At 46.8% G+C, this 20,824-nt stretch overlaps 1 protein-coding gene across 6 annotated transcripts in view; it reads right to left on the bottom strand.

The window, feature by feature from the left end:
* TRAF3IP1 (TRAF3 interacting protein 1) overlaps positions 1–20,824 on the bottom strand; it is an 80,350-nt gene that overhangs the window by 43,760 nt on the left and 15,766 nt on the right. For 3 of the 6 annotated variants that reach the window (XM_073020199.1, XM_073020196.1, XM_073020197.1), the window contains 7 exons: positions 12,033–12,134; positions 9,163–9,183; positions 7,807–7,891; positions 7,253–7,336; positions 3,401–3,524; positions 3,143–3,179; positions 38–114 (listed from right to left, as the gene is read on the bottom strand). In XM_073020199.1, the coding sequence (XP_072876300.1) occupies positions 38–114; positions 3,143–3,179; positions 3,401–3,524; positions 7,253–7,336; positions 7,807–7,891; positions 9,163–9,183; positions 12,033–12,134 (530 nt within the window). Of the gene's footprint in view, positions 1–37; positions 115–3,142; positions 3,180–3,400; positions 3,525–7,252; positions 7,337–7,806; positions 7,892–9,162; positions 9,184–12,032; positions 12,135–18,490; positions 18,587–20,824 lie in introns of all 6 variants that reach the window. The other 3 variants (XM_073020198.1, XM_073020200.1, XM_073020201.1) reach the window with 2 other exon arrangements.

Below are 20,824 nucleotides of genomic sequence, written 5' to 3'. Positions count from 1 at the left end.
GCTAAAATGCCAGTGTTTACGGAAATCATTCCATTACCTTCTCCCCAGGTTTGGATGACTGCTGCAATTTCTCATAATCTTTCTTCGTCTCCAAAATTTTTTTCACAAGTCCACCTGTTGAAAAATCAGTGATTTTATGTTAAAAGTTTATTCTCTACCCCAAAAACCTATTCTAAATGGGTGGGATGGTGAGAAAAACACAAAGTTTTTATCCTATCTCTTTTTATGCTGAAACAGTTTCAAATAATCTTTATTTGTTAAGGAGATAGTATACAAGAGTGACACGACAGCTGGTAGTGGAAATTATCAAATTTCAAAGTGTTTCAGGGAAATCAGCTCCTTGAAAAGTAAAAAGCTTTAGAAATAAAACAGATTTTCTATTTTCAAAGATTAAGAAGGAATGTAGCTTGACATCCAAAAATACAGCCATCTATTACAAACAGAAATAACAATTAAGAAATGCTTCTAAGTACTGATACTTCTTTTACATTGGGGTAAGAATTTTCCATTTCTTTCAGAATTTACTCATGGGATAAATATCATATGAAGTTTTTTGGAATAGTGTTTTATCCAAGCATGCATCAGCTCGAGGCTGACTGAATCAATGAGGGTGCGTCCACACAGTGGAGGACCACGTGGCTGTGAAGACAAATGAGGATGGTTTCTCTGCATTGCTGCAGAATGAATGCCTGCATCTACTGTCAAATTAAAAAGAAGAGCAAGATGGAATTAAGTGTAGATATCAGTAAATACACATGCACGTGTATATGTACTTATTTATTTGTTTTTCAACTGTAAGCATAAACCCTATTTTTTACTGTTACCTACAGGGAGAGAGAGAGTAGAAGGTAGAGGAGACAGGGAGAGTAGAGGGTAGAGGAGACAGGGGTCAAAGCCCCACATTTCTGATTATACCTGGTTTTGCACATCTGACCTTAAAATCATGTGAATTATATTACATTAAAAAGCTAAACACTAATGCCTAAAGGTTGAATGCAAAATGAAATAAACTTAGTGATATCCAATTGGCAAGCATGTGCCACTAGAGAAGAATTGTTTCACAACTTTAAAACGGGAACTGACTATACATCCCTAATAGGATATACCCAACAAAGAGGCAGACCCACCTACTAAAAAAAAAAAAAAATCCTTGGGCTGGCGAGGTCAGGAGTTTGAGACCAACCTGGCCAACATGGTGAAACCCCGTCTCCACCAAAAATACAAAAAACAAAACAAAACTGGGTGTGGTGGTAGGCGCCTGTAATCCCAGTTACTTGGGAGGCTGAAGCAGGAGAATCGTTTGAACCCTGGAGGTGGAGGTTGCAGTGAGCCAAGATCACACCACTGCACTCCAGGCTGGATGACAGGGCGAGATTCCATCTCAAAAATAAATAAATAAATAAAAATAAAAAATAAAAATTAAATAAAATCCTTCAGCATTTCCAGTAATCCTACTGTTGTTAAAAACCGGTGGTGGTGTTCCAAAATTGCTGTGTGTGCATATGAAGGATCATAAAGCATGGGGACAGCCGCTGTTGCTGGGAGCAAGGCTGCTTGGCATGAGATGGAAGAGATGCACATATAAAACCAGAGAATGCAGGCAAAACCCTACAATCCTAAATCAGAATTGAAAATATCATCATGAAGTCAGAATAAACTTTCTTATTTTAGAAAAGTATATCCCTGGTCAGGCGTGGTGGATCAAGCCTATAATCCCAGCACTTTGGGAGGCCGAGACAGGCGGATCACGAGGTCAGGAGATCGAGACCATCTGGCTAACATGGTGAAATCCTGTCTCTACTAAAAAAAACACAAAAACTAGCCGGGCGAGGTGGCCGGCGCCTGTAGTCCCAGCTACTCAGGAGGCTGAGACAGGAGAATGGTGTGAACCCGGGAGGCGGAGCTTGCAGTGAGCCCAGATCGCGCCACTGTACTCCAGCCTGGGAGACAGAGCAAGACTCCATCAAAAAAAAAAAAAGTATATCCCTGCTTTTGCAGTGAAAATGCCTGGAAACAAGAAGCAACCCAGAGCAGTAAGCAGCCGGGTGCCTTGAAGAAATGAGGCAGTTACGGGGCACGAAGTACACAAAATAAGCTGGAAACGCCTTGTTGTATCAGAAAACAAGGAAGCTAAAGAGTGTACTGGGCTGTGTCTAAAGGCCCCCAGAAAATAACTCCAATAGGCTCCCCTGGTCAAACACTGGGCAATCTGAACATTAACAAGAAAAATTGAGATGGGCTAAAATGAAACACATCCACTATGTTAAAAATCCGTGACTAGGCCGGGCACAGTGGCCCATGCCTGTAATACTAGCACTTTGGGAGGCCAAGGCGGGTGGATAACTTGAGGTTAGGAGTTGGAGACCAGCCTGGCCAACGAAGCGAAATCCTGTCTCTACTAAAAATACAAAAATTGGTCAGGCATAGTGGTGCACACTTGTAGTCCCAGCTACTTGTGAGGCTGAGGCACGAGAATCACTTGAACCCAGGAGGCAGAGGTTGCAGTGAGCTGAGATCGCACCACTGAACTCCAGCCTGGGTGAGAGCGAGACTCTGCCCCCCAAAAAAAAAAAAATTGTGGCTTCATATAGATACCAAAAAAAAAAAAACCCCAAAACCAACAAGCCCTCATATGTCACCTGTGATGGGTGCCAGGAAACAAAGTCATATTATGAGAACACATCTATAAAGGAAAGCACTCAGCCTGCCTCTTCTGCAGAAACTGTGCTCCAGGACACTCAAACCCTGGTGTGGGGAGCAGGGTTTGCACTACTGAGTTGTCCAGCTAGAAAACCAATAATAATATTCCAGAACTAGACTTGCAAAGGGCCTCAGAGATCATCTACTTCCACAATCTAATCTAACGGATGAGACAAGACGTCATCTGTAGCACAGTTGCCAGTGAGTTTCCAGCTTCCAACAGTGCCCGCCCTCTCCTTTAAGGATTGGGAGCAGCAGCCATCGCCTTAGAGGAATCCATGCCCGCAGGGTCCTATGTACCGCCAGTGTGACCCCGCCAGTGTGACCCAGACCAGAACCTGGCACACAACAGTCCCTTGCACTGGATCCTTTCCAGGAACACGTGGAGAAAGTGCATGAGCGCACACACGGACACGCATGCACACTCATGTCCAGGACTCACCATGCTTCTCCTCTTCTTCTAGTTCCACTGCTGTTACCTGAGCAGGAAAGGAAGGGGAAAAAAGAAGATTCAGGCTTGCTGAACTCTAAAAATCATGCTTCTGTGGATCTCAAAAAAGGAACAACAAAATTAACAAAGGTAAAAAACTAGCTGAAAAATTATATGACATTTTTGTCCTCATAAATCTAAAAGCTAGAATATTAATCTCAATAGGTAAAACATTGTTATTTAAAAAACACCACATTTCGGTTAACTAACCATTTCAATTTCTGACATTTCAGAGAGCTGAGGGGCAGCTTCCACCACAAATTGATCATCCTCTTCATTGTCAGAATTGTGCGACTCTACAATCACATTTGAGACAGTTTTACCACTCCCTGATCTAAATAAAAAGAAATTAGATTAAATTAGAAATGCTCTATCAGTCACACGTTTTCATCAATCCTAGGCATCTGAAACTGTGTCACAGGTCAGCAGAGAGGAATCTAATCACCAACCATCTCTAGAACAGCATCTCAAGCTACCCACTGAAGCTAAGACGGACTGTCTGCAGTGTCCTCTGCAAGCCCTCCAGGCCTGAGTCCCTGTGAGCCTTGCCCTCCCTCCCCACCCAGCTTCCCCACATCCCTGTACTGCCCAGGCCTCCTGGTCCACACCTGGCCTCCCACCCCCCCACAGCCTCACCATGCCCTCTACTGGACAAAGACCCTCAGGGCCTCCGCCTCTCCCCTGAACACGCTCTCAGTGACACGAGCCCTTCACCTGCTGCTTTCTACCTGGAGGCACTTATTGCCCTGGGTCACAAACCTCAGGGCAGGGGCCACACTGGGGTCCCACTGACCAGGGGTGACTCCAGACCTCTCTTCACACACCCAGCTGGAGGCCCCTCATTCAACTCCTAGTCACGGTGGCTGCCCTATATCCCACCCAGCACCACGTACACACTGCTCTCTCCACCCAGGTCCCATCATCATTCAGGGCAAGTCCAACAGCCTGGCCCTCCAGCCCCACACCTTGTCCTCCTTGGTGACATCCTTCACCCAAGGGCTCTCTCGTGCTCTCCAGGGCCACCCACTAGAACCACCCCACCTAGAGCGGCCTCACTCCTCACTCAGGCCAGTGTCAGCTCACTCTGTACAAATGTGAGCCCCAGACCCAAACACTCTACAGGCTCCTTGATGGCCCCTCCTGCCTTTGTTTCTTCCATATACACTCGTGCTTTAAGCAATCACCTAACTCCCCTGCTGCGTTATCACAGTGCTGCATGTCTGCACACGCATACACACACACATGCATACACACACACACGCATACACACACACGCATACACACACACGCATACACGCACACACACACGCATACACACGCACGCATACACACACACACACAGACACATGCACGCATACACACACGCATACACACACGCATACACACACACGCATACACACATACACACACGCACACACACACGCATACACACACGCACACACGCATACACAAACACGCACGCATACACATGCACACATACACACACGCATACACACACGCATACACACACGCACACACACAAACACGCGCATACTCACACGCACACACACGCACACACACAAACACGCGCACACACACACGCATACACACACGCATACACACACACACGCATACACACACGCATACACACACACGCATACACACACACACCCCCCCCCAAAAACCCTCCCTTGCTTCAGCGCCACGCACAAGGTCCAGAGGGAATGTAGACACTTGGGAACGAGTTCTTAAAATAACACCCATTGCCTCAAGTATGCTCGACTTCCTCACCTGGGTCCTCGAGATGCTCAACAACCATCTGTGTGGCTCCGCCAGGACCAACCTCACTTTGCACCCGCTGCTCTGTCAGTACCACAAGAAGCCTGGGCTCCCGTCCCTCATCTCCTGTGCTCCCAGCATACCCTCACTGTGGCCCACGTGGCACCCCCCCCCCCGACACCTGCGCCCCCGTGCCTGCCCTGATGGACAGCTGCTCTCTGTCCCACCTTGCTCTCCAGGACACGGCTTCCCCACAGCCCTCAGCTGCAGCTGCTGCTCCTCCCACAGGCCTCTTGTCACAGGCCCAGAGGGAAGGTCAGTAATTTCCTTTTGCTTGCTGTGGCTTCCAGATCATTCTCCCTAAAAACTGGCAACTTTAAATCTTGTCACCCTCGACCCCATCATTGCTGCCATCAGCTGCCAACCCCTGGTCCCACCCGGTCCTCCTGGACCTGCCACTCTCGCCAACACTGCTCCTGTCTTAACTTGTGATTTCAACTATTGAGAAATGATCCTTCCCAGATCCTGGCCTTGGGTCCCTGAACCCTTCTGGGATGATCCCACCTCCCACACTCGACACCCACTCCCAGGGTCACCCCGTCACGACCACTAACAGCAAGCCCCAATCTCCAATCCAGTGCCCCACGCCTTTACCAGCACCCATCTTCCTAGCTCATGGCCCTAGGACCTGACTCCAACAATCCTTCCACCCGTCCAGCACCTTCAGCCTCTCAATCCTACTGCCTCCTCCTGACCTTCACCCCGAGGGCTCTTCCCTCATTCACAGGCATAAATCCCACGTTGGTCATGACCATGGCGCTTCCACATACTCCAACTCCTTCCCTCCTCTCTCTGGGGCACTTGCTTGGCACAGCTGAGCCCTGTTTAATCCAACCTGTGCATCCATGCCTGCAGGTGTAGCCAACTGCGGCTGCAGAACAGGCTCCACCACACCATCTCCTGTCTCTTTATGCCCAAGTCTGCCAGATGCTGCCCCGAAGTCAGCTGTCAGCCACGGCCTCTGCCCAGGCACCATGGACAGGCAGCGCACCCTCCTTTGTGGTGGAGACTGTCCTGTGCATTGCAGGAGGTTCAGCAACAGCCCTGCCCTAACCCCTCCCCCTCGTCAGAACACCAGAAAATGTCTCCCAATCATGGCCCAATGTCCCCAAAGGGGACAACCTAGAGGAAAACCTCTGCTCCCATCTCTTCACTAGCCCACTCTCGTGCACAGCGACTTCACCCCGCCCCTCTTTCCTCTGACATTCTTCTTCCCCCAGACCCTCTTACAGCTCATGAGAAAAATAAGTACCAGAAAATCACCTTAAGAATCTGCACCACACCATGTGCCGACTCCACCTCCATGCCAGTTCCTACACCCACGCTGGGACTCTGCTCCACCAAATCCCTGTCTCACGTCGCCTACATCATCAATTTCCCCTCTCCACTGGATCGTTCCCATCATCAGAAAAATCGTAACTCCCCTTGACACCACCTTTCCCACTTTCTAGTCTTATTCCTTCACTTCTCTTTGTGGCAAAACTCCTAGAAAAACACATCTACTCCTCCTGCCTCCAATTCCTGCCTCTTATTTGATCTGAAACCCACTCTGGTCCATCCTGTCTGTTGTTTGTCTTTATATTGCTTACGACTTCTTTTTTTGAGATAGTCTCACTCTGTCGCCCAGGTTGGAGTACAGCAGTGCAATCTCAGCTCATTGTAACCTCCACCTCCCGGGTTCAAGCGATTCTCCTGCCTCAGCCTCCTGAGTAGCTGGGACTACAGGCACACCCCACAACGCCCGGCTAACCTTTGTATTTTTAGTAGAGACGGGGGTTTCACCACATTGGCCAGGCTGGTCTCAAACTCCTGACCTCAAGCGATCCGCCTGCCTTGGATTCCCAAAATGTTGGGATTATAGGTGTGAGTCACCAGGCCCAGCCTGCTTATAACATTTTGATCACCTTCTATTTTTAATTTTTGTGCAATTAAGCCCCTAATTTTTCCCCTATTTTTTTCCTAATTCCTCTACTGTTTTCATGCTTAGAAAGTCTTCAATCTAGGGGTCAGAGAAATGCAGTCCAACATTTTCCCATAGATGTGAAGATTTAATTGTACATGTATGCATGGTTTTTCTCTTTCATCCATCTGACATGTCTGTTGGCCTATGGTGTGAGGCGAGGGCCTACCCTCATTTTTTGTTCCTCAATAGCATGTTTCCAGCACCATGTGCTGCATCCCTCCCCTCTCTCTCATCGGAGGCACTGTGCCCACTGGAGAACCACCCTGCTGAGCCAGTCTTACCTATCTGTTGGTAACGCCTCTGCACTGTCTTGCCGTTTGACCCGGGGAGGGGCTGGTCTTGCACTCCCAGGCCGAGGAATTCTTCTAAACCCAAATATTGGAAAACCAAAAAAGGAGTATGAAAGGCTTACACATTTCCAAGTGGAAAAAGAAATCCCAGGTGAATGCTAACACTCATCTCCAGGCCATAATCAATGTGCTAGTTAGGACGCACTACTCTGCAGAAGAGCAGGAACGTCCCGGGAACCCAACCATCCAGAAAGTGTCCGTCTTTCAACTTGTATTTGCAGTAATTTCAAAATACCAACAACTATCATTAATCAAAACATCACACAATTCAGCTATAATTTTGAATTCCTCTAAGTCTCCAAAATATTCTGCATATAGTGATATGACTCCGGTACAGAAAACTGATATGCTTGTATTTTTTGTACAAGTAATTCCTCATAAGTTAGCTCAAGCACTAAATGAACAGCAACAAGCAGAAAGAGAAGCACAGCAGCGTCCTAGGTGTGATCACTCTGCTGAGGGAAAGGGATTCAAAGCACACAGACCTGATGTGGGATGAAAGCTCATTAGGAATTTCTGGAGTCTCTGGCACGTCAGACTTATCTTGGCCAGCAGGTCCAACGTCTCCTTCTAAACAAATGACAATCAATTAGCAATTCACAAAGGAAAAAACACACCGATAACTATTTGAAAATATTATTTGCATTTGTATTTGCAGTTATTTGCAATCAAATACATTTGTAATTGCAAATACAAATGAGCAATTTTTCCATCAATCATGTTGATGAAGAGAAAAGCAATGTCTGATATCTAAACTTGGTGAAGATTTGGGAAAACGGGCACACTCCAACCCAGGGAATACAAACTGGTTCAACTACTTCAGAAATAAAATTCAAAAGGCAGGCCGATCAACTCAGTGCTTACAGGAAATACAGCCCAAGAGGAGAAATGGACACATGTCAAGATGCTCACCCATCACCACTGATGATACTGACAGGCAGTCACCAAGTAAATTATGGCACAGTCACATGCTAGCCCCTTTTTGTGTAACAATCCAGGACAGTAATATATCTAACAATTATATGCATATGCATACATATACAGGGTTCTAGAAGAATATTCGTTTATGTTATAAGCAGTAGAATTACCAGTGCTTTTAATTTTTGTTCTTTTTTTGGTATTTTTAAATTTTTCTACATTGGTATGTACCATATTATGTTTATAATCTGAACAAAGTTTTCTTCATTTTGATGAAAAGAATTAATCAGTAAATAACAAGGCCCAAACTATTAAGACAAGTTTACTCCACTATTTAAAGTAAAAGGAATTAACTCTTCAGAAAATAGTCAGAATTTGAATATTAGAAATATACTTTATATTCTGGGAAAAAAAATCTGAAATGTATTCTTTTCAAATTTAAAAGATATAAATTAAATCTCAAATTAAATTAGGGTAGTTCGCCGGGCATGGCGGCTCACGCCTGTAATCCCAGCACTTTGGGAGGCCAAGGTGGGCGGATCACCTGAGGTCAGGAGTTCCAGACCAATCTGACCAAGATGGAGAAACCCCGTCTCTACTAAAAATACACAATTAGCCAGGCATGGTGGTGCATGCCTGTAATCCCAGCTACTTGGGAGGCTGAGGCAGGAGAATCGCTTGAACCCAGGAGGCAGAGGTTGCAGTGAGCCAAGATTGCACCATTGCACCCCAGCCTGGGCAACGAGAGTGAAACTGCATCTCAATAAATAAATAAATAAATAAGGGTAGTTAAGATCTTTTTCCATAAAATAAGTTACTTTCACTAATGCACTTTATAAACCATGAATCTGAGAGTCCACATTTACATTCACACACATGCATACAATTGATATGACACATAGGTATCTAAGGCCATTCCTCACCTGCATCACTGGCGGAGTCACCTAAAAAAAAAGCACATCAGAAAATTAGTTTTTGTGTAAGTCAACCTCAATATAGTAAATGATGAGAACAGAATCAGAGAAAAAACACATTGTACATAATTTTGGATGTCTGTTAAGAAAAAAAGATCATTTCCTCATAGCTGCTTTTCTAATGTCCCTATTGCCATTTTGTTTTATTTTCAAAAATAGAAAAACAAAGAACAAACAAACTGTGCATCATAAAATGGTACTAAATAGAAACAGGACACAGGGATGCGGAGAAAGCACACCGGAGAGAGGAAGTAAACAAGTTCATGAGACAAGAATCAACAAAGCCAGAGCCACAGAAAAAGCACATCCAAATGTGAGGGAACCACGCAACAGCCTGAACCTGGCCAACCAAATCCCAGGCCGTTCCACAGACTGGGAGACAGCCAACAACAGCCCATCTTATAGACATGATTGGTAAGTATTTTTCCATCAGCTCCTGAAAGCAGAAGAAATTCTTCCAGCTCAACACAGGGCCACCTCTGCACCTTCACCCAGGATCCTTTTTCTTCAAGTGCTGTGTCTTGGGGACAAATGTGACCTAAACAGTCAAAGTAAATGAGCAGTGGCACCACAGGGGTGGGGTGGATTCAAAACCACAGGTGAGAAATCTCTGTTTCACACTCTTAAGATGCACAAACGCATTTGCAGAGGAGCGGAAAGCGCATGGCTTCACATGACAACTCAGGACACTCTATGGGCAGAGAGGAGGCAGCAGGGCCTGATGCAGCCACTTGTTTAGCATGGCCCCACCCCAGACAGGAACAGTTCATACAGCCTCGAGACATCAGCCTGGGTTATTCTGAGGGTCCACACAGCGCAGAGTGAGGAGCGCTGCACAGACACCTCCAGCTCGTTTATTCACAGGAGGACTTTCCGTGAGCGTAACAGTCACGAGCTCATAAATGCTGCCCTAAGAGGGTGGCTCGGGCAGGGAGAGAGGGGGCTGAGCTTGTGGATCAAGGGGAACCAGGAGGCACTAGAGGACCCTATTAATAAGGGCCTGGGAGCCTCCAGAGGTCACACCCCACAAAGTGCCACAGCACAGGGGGCAGCCTGGCACCCGCCAGGGCCTAGGGGACTGCAGGGCACAGTGGTTAGCAGGGGCCTGGAGAATGTGGTTCAGATAGTGCCACTAGAAGCAGTTTCAGAGACCCCAGCACTTTGGGTGCTGCACCCAATGCGGGTGGAGGACGCAGCTCAACCCTGGGATGGGACTGCTGGGGACCAAGAGCAGGTGACAGAAGATCTTCTCCTCATGGCTGTGTGGCCTGGAGCGTGTGCTTAGCAGAAACCAGCACTAAGAGTCCTCGTGCAACCTGGGGGCAGGCAGCAGACACAGTTTCAAACCCCCGGCTCTTTCTTCAAAACACCAGGGTGTTCAGGACAGGCCCTGGGTTAACACAGCACTCAGAAAGGTTCCTGAGAGGTGTGGTTATTCAGCCACAAGGCCGATACCCCGAAGGAAAGTCAGCACAGTGAACTCTCTACCTTTCAATGGATACTTCCAGTCCCCGTCACCCAGAACCCAAGGCACCTGCCACATGGCCCACACCATCCTCCCCGAGGCCTGTGCTTCTACAGTGCCAACACTCTGCCAGCTCCTGCCCTCACAATCTCGTCCCAGGTGACCTAGTCCCCACCCAGGCTCCCGCCATCACCCGGCGCCAGCAACTCTCACAGCTCCTCTCTAACCTGGGCCCTCCCCCTACACTCCAGTCCGGCTCCCCCATCACATGCCAGCAGCCCTGGAATCCCACCACTTCTCCCTTCCCAGGGCTCCTCCACAGTCCAGGTCTCTCTGTCTTCTCTGGACAATCTTTAACCCTCCCTAATTAACATGGCCAGTCTTTAAAATCTAAATATCATTATACTGTTCCTCCTAAAGATATAATTAGCCTCCCGCTGCTCTTCCAATAAAGGTTAAACTCCATAAGCTGGCACAGGGACGTGGCTCTGGCACTTCCTCTGGGCTGAGCCAGCCCTGCTGCAGTCGCATCCCAGCTGGGATCTTGGTTTATGCAGTCCCTTCTGCCCTGCAGGCTCTCTGGGCCACCCTCACGAACCAAGGCCCCCCCGTCCCAGAATGCTACTTCATCAAATGGTTTTGGTTGATCTTCGAGCCTCATCTGCACCAGGAAGGCAGAAGGCCAGCCTGACTTCACTGGCTCATGCACTCCCAGGCTCAGAGCTGACATGTAGTAGGCCTTCAACAGATAATTTTCTGTTTGACGAATCAACAAATATCATCCCTCGTCTGGCCACACCCCACCCTGCTGCTGGCGCCGGCACAAGTCTTGGTTACCTGGGCACTGACACTCTTGCAGGCCTGTTATGAACTCCAAGGCCTCAAAACACAAACATTGAATGGCTAGTTTACCAAAGTTTTTTTTAAGGCTGAGAAAATTTATGGTGAAAGTAAAGTCTCACTGAGGTATAATTCAACACTGAAAGAAAGTGATGGAAAAATCACGGTGGCCACAGCACTGTGACCATGAAGTCTGGGGGGGTACACCTCTTGGCCGGTGGGGCTCTCCAAGTAGTGACCCCGAAACTTTCCAGGGACCACTCATGATACCCCCCAAGTGATAAACCATGTCACCTCCTCTCACTAATATTGGGGGAGCACACGAGTGGGTCCAATGCTATCAAGAAACCACCATGTTCGATTCTAGTTTATGCAAAAAGGCAGAAGTGAATCACTTGCCACGTTCAGACCCAAGGGGAAAACCTTGGGCTCTGGGTTGCGGCCCTTTGGGAAGAAGGTTCTGGAGGGCTCACTCTGCTCTCGCCAGGAAAAGGCGAAACGGAACTGTTCTTACCTTTCTGCTTCTCTGCGGGGTCGGGCTCAGTATTCTCACACCGCAGACAAGCTGAATTATCATCTGAAATACTAGTTGACTTAATATTAGCTTCTTTTGTTCCTGACATAAAACAGTTTAAAATTAGTCATTAAGACTGTACACCAAAGGGCCGGTGATCAGCAGCTTCGTTAACATAGAGCACACTCACTTATCTATGTTTTCCCACACTGCAAGTTTACAAAGGACTGACTAAAGGCAGCTTTTAGAAAACATGCATCTAGAATGTTCCTCCCCCATGGGCGGCTCTGGGGTGAAAGGGAAAGGACACCCCAGACTGTGAGTGGATCCTGGGTCTATTCAGGCCAGGAGGGGCAGACTGCCCTCGCCCCCCATTTCTGGAACTACCTGACATTGCCAGTTTCCACTCACCTCCCCACTACAGCCAGACCCAGCAGGTGAGAGGCTGCAAGTAGGCGGCTGTTTCAGAAACGCAGGAAGAAAAGAAAAAAATATTTTGGACACAGTGCACAGTCCTGGCCATACTGAAAACTTTCACATACTTGTCGACTAATTACTGACTGATGTTCCAAAGTTTATGAAGATAGAAAAAATACCAAACACCTGAGAAAATATTTTTGCTGTGAAAAACAAAAATAGGCTGGGCACAGTGGCTTACACGTATAATCCCCGCAATCTGGGAGGCCTAGGTGGGAGGATCACTTGAGCCCAGGAGTAAAGACAACCTAGGTAACATAGGGAGACCTCGTCTCCACAAAAAATATAAAATTTAAAAAACTATCCAGGCATGGTTACACACACCTGTAGTTAGCTACGCAGGAGGCTGAGATGGGAGGATCACTTGAGTCCAGGAATTCGAGGCTGCAGTAAGCTATGATCACAACACTGTACTCCAGTCCAGGGAGAAGAGTAAGACCCTATCTTGAAAAAAAAAAAAAAAAAGAGGCCAAGCGCAGTGGCTCATGCCTGTAGTCCCAACACTTTGGGAGGCCAAGGCAGGCACGAGCCTGGGCAACCTGACGAAACCTCATCTCTACAAAAATTAGCTAGGCGTGGCCGGGCGCGGTGGCTCAAGCCTGTAATCCCAGCACTTTGGGAGGCTGAGACGGGTGGATCACGAGGTCAGGAGATCGAGACCATCCTGGCTAACACGGTGAAACCCCGTCTCTACTAAAAAATACAAAAAAAAACTAGCCGGGCGAGGTGGCGGGCGTCTGTAGTCCCAGCTACTCGGGAGGCTGAGGCAGGAGAATGGCGTGAACCCGGGAGGCGGAGCTTGCTGCGAGCTGAGATCCGGCCACTGCACTCCAGCCTGGGTGACAGAGCGAGACTCCGTCTCAAAAAAAAAAAAAAAATTAGCTAGGCGTGGTGGCAGGTGCCTGTAGTCCCAGCTACCCAGGAGGCTGAGGCAGGAGAATCGCGTGAGCCCAGGAGGTCGAGGCTGCAGTGAGCCATGATTGTGCCACTGCTCTCCAGCCTGCGTTTAAGAGTGAGATCCTGTCTGGAAAAAAAAAAAAAAAAAAAAAAGAAAAAGAAAAAGGGTAGGAGGCAGGTATGGTGGCTCACACCTGTAATCCCAGCACTTTGGGAGGCTGAGGCGGGCGGATCACGAGGTCAAGAGAGCGAGACCATCCTGGCCAACATGGTGAAATCCCATCTCTACTAAAAATACAAAAATTAGCCAGGTGTGGTGGCATGCCCCTGTAGTTCCAGCTACTTGGGAGGCTGAGGCAGGAGAATCTCTTGGACCCGGGAAGCAGGGGTTGCAGTGAGCCGAGATGGCACCACTGCACTCCAGCCCGATGACAGAGCCGGACTCTGTCTCAAAAAAAAAAAAAAAAAAAAAAAAAGACAGGGGGCCCAGATGAGGGACTAGAAGAATAGGTTCTACATTACAGCAGGACCCAGAGCTGAAAAACTAGCCCACAGTCAAAGGATCTACCACTCCAAAAAGAAATTGGGAGACAAAAATAAAATTGGAAAAATGTTCCCTTTCCTGAAACCCAATCAAATAATTCTTAAAACTATTCAAAACAGCTTACATCAGAATCAACCTGACATTAACTACCATATAACTGTTTTATTTATAATGTAATAGAACTACATAAAATAGATGACATATAATTTTGCAAAGACATTTTTATTAATCTGTGAAAATGATGCTGACTTAGTCCAGTTCAAATAGTTATTTATATTTTATACAGGCTAACCAGAGAATAAACATGAAATATTAAGTTCTTAACAAAAAAAAATCTAAAAATAAACATAAGCTTGGCAGTTATAGATGATCAACTTCAGAAGAAAACACTCTAATAATTTTAAGTTGTGTACTTGATTTCAAAGTGTCAAATATTTTCCATATTCTACCATACCCACCATCACAATAAGCAAATTATAAATGCATTATCTTCATTCTGTAATTCAGAGACCAATGACACTTTCACAATTTTACCTTTTCAAAGTTCTAGTGGTATTCTTATGTAAGCTTTACTAAACCCCAAGTTCACACCGAGAGAAAGAACATGAAAACAGACTATACGCTGCTCACTAATGATACCACACTGTAGAATCAATTCTTAATCACGGAGAAGAGACTAGCCAATTTGTCAAATAATAGTTTTAAACAAATAAATAATGCACTTATAAAAAGAAAATGATGGCCAGGAGCGGTGGCTCACACCTGTAATCTCAGCACTTTGGGAGGCCCAGACAGGTGGATCACCTGAGGTCAGGAGTTCGAGACCAGCCTGGCCAACATGGTGAAATCCCATCTCTACTGAAAACACAAAAATTAGCTGGATCTAGTGGCACACACCTGCAATCCCAGCTACTCAGGAGACTGAGACATGACAATCCCTTGAACCCGGGAGGCGGAGGTTGCAGTGAGCCAAGATTGCGCCACTGCATTCCAACCTTGCAACAGAGTGAGACTCCATCTCAAAAAAGAAATAAAATAAAAATGACTATGAATTGGCAAAATAAAAATTTTAAAAAGAGTCACAGCATAAACACAATCTGTTGTCTGGAGCTACCTGGTAACCAATGAACCTTGTAGGTGAGAATGTGAGCCCTGGCTCAAGATGCCCTAGGGTGGAACACTGGCGCTTTCTCTCTCCACGGGCTATGCTTTGGTCAGGTCCCTCAGCCTTCCTGAGTCACAGTTTGCCCCACCTCACGCAGCCATCCTGAGTCAAATGAGATCTTGTGCATAAAGCCAGGAGCACTGTGCCCGGCTGGGAGGGGCCGGTCCCTATCAGTCACTATTAACTGAAACTAAGCAGATGTACGGCCCACACATACAATTGAAAGAGGTCCATCATTCTGCCAGTGTTCTGTAAAAAATTTAGTTACACTAAGTTAAATGTGATCAAATAGCCAGTGTTAAAAAAAAAAAAGAAAAAGAATAGAAAAATATTTCTGGGACAATCAGAATATGGCTTGGGTTTTAGCTGCTATTAGGAAGCAATAACTGAGTTCAGTTAGACAATACTTTTCTGGCTATATAGGAAAATGTACTTTTTATAAAGCTGCATGTCGAACTATGTAGAGATAAAGTGCTAGGATGTTTTTTAACATACTTTGAAACAGTTCATTAAAATATGTAACTAGATGCTGGGTATGGTGGCTTATGCCTGTAATCCCAGCACTTTGGGAGTGTGAGGTGAAAGTGATCCTTTGAGGATCACTTAAGCCCAGGAGTTCAAACCAGCCTAGGCAACAAAGTGAGATGCCCTCTCTACAAAAAAAAAAAAAAAATTGCTTGGCATGGTCACACATGCCTGTAGTCCCAGCCAGTCAAGAGGCTGAGACGGGAGGATCACTTGAGCCCAGGAGTTCAAGACTGCAGTGAGCTATAATCATACCACTGCACTCCAGGCTGAGTGACAGAGCAAAGCCCTGTCTCAAAAATACACATAAGAAGCCGGGTATGGTGGCACACACCTGTAGTCCCAGCTACTCAGGAGGCTGAAGCAGAAGACTCACTTGAACTTGGGAAGTGGAGGTTGCAGTGAGCTGAGATCACGCCACTGTACCCCAGCCTGGGCAACAGAGTGAGACTCTGTCCCAAAATATATATATATACACACACACATGCATAACTGTACACTAAGCAAAATGGCAAAAATGTTAGAACTAGTGAATCTGGGTGAAAGGTATATGGGCATTAGTTGTACTATTCTTTCTACTTTTCCATATTTTTCACAATAAAAACAGACAAGTAAGCAAAAATGAAATGAGGGAAACTAAGCAAAATAAAGACATGGCTTAATGTTCCAGAAAAACTTGGAACCGTCACACAATTGTAAAGCGAACAAAGCATGCCTTACAGCTTGCCTAACGACTGGAGTACAGCAAGAAATTTGTTCATGTTTTGAAAAAGAAGTGGATAAATTCCTTGTTGAACTCTTTAATCCACCCAAAAAACCAAAATAACAATAAAACACACAAATTCTCTGATGATGACCCAGGCTACGGGCACAGGGCTCACAAGGGCCGAGTCAGTCGGTGCAACAAAGGCCAGCTTTGACAACATGAACTTTTCCTTGAAGCACTAAGAAGGAAAGGTACTGTGAGGACCAGCTCATTAATCAGACCCAATGGCAGTGCACCAGGGTTCACCCCCAATGAAGAAATTAAGGAACTGTAACAACTGCTAGCAAACTCTGAATTCCAAATGTTAAACCATGGCCAGTGCAAGATAACACCTGCAACTGCGAGGACAGAGACCCCCAAGTCCCCATTGTGGCAGGACCCCAGGGGAGCAGGGCCAGGGTCGGGGAGGAGAAAGAGGAGGGACCGGGAGTCCCTCCAGAGCCCAGGCTCTGCTCCTGGCCGCTGTTCCCAATCCCTCGCACCGCCACCCACCCCTACACCACCACCCAAGGATAGCAGGAGACGCTGCTCCCCGGCAGGTGGCATCAGGTTCCATCCCAATCTCTGCAAAAAGCTCAACCCAGAAACCACGTTTGCAGTTTTTGCTTCTTACTGCCTAGGCTTGTGTTATCTTCACACTTGTTGATATTACCTATAAAGTCGTCACTACCTGTCTGGAGAATGCTTTCAATTTGTTCTAAATTCGTTGCCCGTCTCAGGATGAGCGCTGTCTCGCCCTGATCCGGGGCTGGCAGTTCAGCTGAGGTGATCCGTGATAAAGCGGGTTAAACCACGGCATGCCTGGGACGAGCCGCCACTTTATGCACACCTCATTCACCTTCAAGGCAGGTATCTTTATGCCCATTTATGACGAGGAAACTGTGGCTCAGAGAACCCACTCATGTGGCTGGCTCAAGGCCATGAGGTGGGTAAGCAGGAGGTGGGGAGTCGCCCCTGTGGCCTCAGAGATGGGGTCCTAGCTAGCCGAGTGGGGGCTACCAGGAGTCCACCCCTCAGCCTTTTGCCACTGCCTGCTGCTCTCTCCTGCAGTGCAGGATTGCAGTGTGCCTGGGTGTTTCCCCACAGACTCCTAGGGATAAGGAAAGCTGCCACAAAAAGAAACATACATCACCAAGATGTGGCTGAACGGTAACACGCATGCCCGCGTGGCAGGGGCTCTCTTCAGTGGAAACACCCTGCTCCAGCTCCGTCACCGTTTACTCCACCATCCCATGCTACTGGAGACCCAGGCAACTCCCATATAGTCACCCCACTTGGAATAAAATAACCACAGGTCATCTTTCACACTGCAGCTGCTGTACCAAGCACGCCCACTCCTGGAAACGCCAGCTCTGGGGGGAACAGCTCTGAGGGGAGAAAGAAGGATGTGCTCATCGGTATTCCCGCTACGCTTCAGAATTTGTAAAACTCAGACAGATATATGGCAAGTTCGGCCAGCAAAAATTTCCTCTTCCCCTAAAGTCTAATTTTACACTATTTTTTCCTAAAGTGCCACTGGAGAATTCTAGTATTTCTGAAGAATTCCGTCTGAAGTCACAGATGACAGTAATTACTGATACTGAACCAAGGACCATCCCCTCTGAGGCAGCAGGATGAGGGCTGGGCACGCCCGCCACACGCTGGCCTGAATGTGATTGGCTGTGACAGGCCAGCTTCCCAATGTGCCTAACAAGCACTTTAAACACCTCTACTACCAGCATTTTCTGAGTAGAATAAAGCAGAGCAGCATGAAGAAATAAAAACCGTTTCTCTGTGTCATCACCCACACCACTGTGAGATCCCAACAGCAAGATTAAGAAAGCATTTTGACTGAAGTGTAAAAATAATCTATGTATAGAAAGCCATATAATTAACTTAAAGCTGAGTTAATAAAGTTATCATATAACTTAGCATATTAAAGCAAATAAAACCTCAAGTTATGTCCAATCTTCAGTATATCAGAAAAAGTCTCAGGAACATGAAAGTAGTTAGAATAATTTTTTAACAATGTATAACTACATTGAGATAAAACCATTCACAATGAAGTGATGAGGAATTTAAACTAAAGAATATATTTTTCTTACCTATTTCTGAAGTTGTCGTTTCCTGATTTGGCTCATTATTTATTCCAGACACTACGGAGTCTAAAATTTTAGCTGAAATATTATCCTCCTTCCTTCCTGACATAAAATAGTTAGCAACAGATTAAAATATTATAAAAGATTTTGTGTTTGGTTGTTTTAGTTGGGATTTATAAGGGTTACGCCAAGGTCACCAGCAAACTGTCTTGTCAACTAAATGGTCAATTCTCAGCCTCCACATGACTCCCCTCATTAGAGCCTGACAAGAAACTCCCTCTCCTTCCCTAACACTTTCTTCCTCTCCAAATTTTCCTCCAACTTGTTGGCCTTCTGCTTCCTTTGCAAGAATGATCCTCCCTCCTCCTCCTCCTCTTCCTCCTCCTCGTCCTCCTCCTCCTCCTCCTCTGACCTGTGGGACCACAACAGGCTCCAGAGCTCACCATGCCCTTTCCTACCTACACACGCCCCTGGACCCATTACTGCACAAAGGTCCATGTCTGTAAACACCACTTGTATGCTAGAACTCTCCATTTTTTGTTTTTCCCTTCGGTTTCTCCAGCTCTCTCCTGATCTCCAAGTCAATACATCCAGTTGTCTACTAGATGTTTCTACTTGGTTGGTCCACAGCCATCTCAAATTTGTTGTCCAACACAGAATTCCTAACACTGCCACCCATTCCACCAACCAGTGTCTCCCAGAACCTTCCATGTCAATAAAGGCCAGGCCACCCCCTAGGAGCCCAGACCCCCCCAGAATGAATCTCATCTTTGATTCCTTTCCATTCAAACAAGTGGTGCCCCACCCATCAGCACAGTAAACCCAACCCGCTCTCAGCGCTGGCACTCTGGTCCCAACCCTCACCTCCTCTCATCCAGATGCCACGGCCCCTCCTCACTGCTCTGCAGCCTTTACTCCTGCCATGCCACAGTTTTAAAAGGAGTTCTAAAACCTAAGTCAAATCTTGCCTCTGTGCTGCTTAAAACTCTTCAAGAACTTCTGTGTGCACTCACTGTAAACCACACAGCTGCTATGGACCGGGACCAGCAGCTCTGGGACCGGCGGCTCCGGGCCGTGCTTCCTGGCCCAGTCCTTTACCCTATCGCTGTTCCTCTCTCCACCCGCCTCACCACTCACACACCTGCATGTCCTCCTTCACCCAAGTCAGCTCTCTGTCCAGATGTCCTCCCTCGGAGAGGCCTTCCCTGCTCCCGCCCCTCATCCCTGCTCCTCTTGGCTTCATTTTCCTTGAAGATTCATCACAAACTAACATGCACATATGTACCCCTGTGTTCTCTTTATTATCATAAATGTCTGCAGAATCATTGAAAGAAAACTCAAATGGACAATTGAAGCCTGTGATTGACTCAGGATAGGAAATCCTCACCTGGCCAGGGGCAGCGCTGCATGGGGCCAACATGTCCCTCTGCCCCCTCTCCACTCCGGTCAGAAGGCAGTGTTCCAGAGCTCAGGCCCCAGGTCAAGGAGGGCCACACCTATGCCAACCATCCCCGCAGACTTCCACGTGTTCAGTGACCAAGTAGAAGCAAAGGACCAGGCAGTAAAGGTTTCAACTCTCAACATTCACTCACAGCCTCCACTGTGGTTCACTGAGCTTACCGAGCTGTTTCATGCTATGTTCCTTCTTAGCTTTACAGTAGGAAGAGTTATGTTCTTTTTCAGGGGAAAGACTATTTTCACTGGTTTTAGGGTCCCTTCTTCCTGACATAAAATAGCACAATGAAAATATATATTAAACTTAATCTGTAATGTAATGTAAAACAGTTCACAAACAAATGAAATTAAAATATACTCATTAAGGCAAAGTGATCAGCTCTGTATGCACTACTTAGAAATAAGCAAAAATTATAATATTCTTGGGCAGAATGCTTTCTGGATTCTGCAGGGATTCCAGAATGACTTTAAGAGTCTAAGTATGTTTACCAATGTGATACCCTCACACCCTGTAGTAAAGGCTCATTCATCCCCTCGAGCAGAACACAGAGCTCCAGTGTCTCACACACCTCTGGGTACGCCAGTGTCTCACACACCTCTGGGTACGCCAGTGTCTCACACACCTCTGGGTACTCCAGTGTCTCACACACCTCTGGGTACTCCAGTGTCTCACACACCTCTGGGTACACCAGTGTCTCACACACCTCTGGGTACTGGGCGTTTGCCCAAATGTGAACCTACTTAAGCAAGGCAGAATGTTCAGGCAGAGTGCCAGCTTTGCTGGGGGACCCACAGGGAGGTCAGTGCCCAGCTAGCAGGAGAGGAAGACAAGAGTCCACTGAGCTGTTGACAGCTCAGGGAATCTCAGTGTCAAAAAGCCCATAA

Source organism: Chlorocebus sabaeus, chromosome 10 (genome assembly GCF_047675955.1).
Source record: "Chlorocebus sabaeus isolate Y175 chromosome 10, mChlSab1.0.hap1, whole genome shotgun sequence".
Classification (NCBI taxonomy): Eukaryota; Metazoa; Chordata; class Mammalia; order Primates; family Cercopithecidae; genus Chlorocebus; species Chlorocebus sabaeus.
Note: the sequence above shows the minus strand (reverse complement) of the source record. Positions and strands in the feature narration are given on the sequence as shown.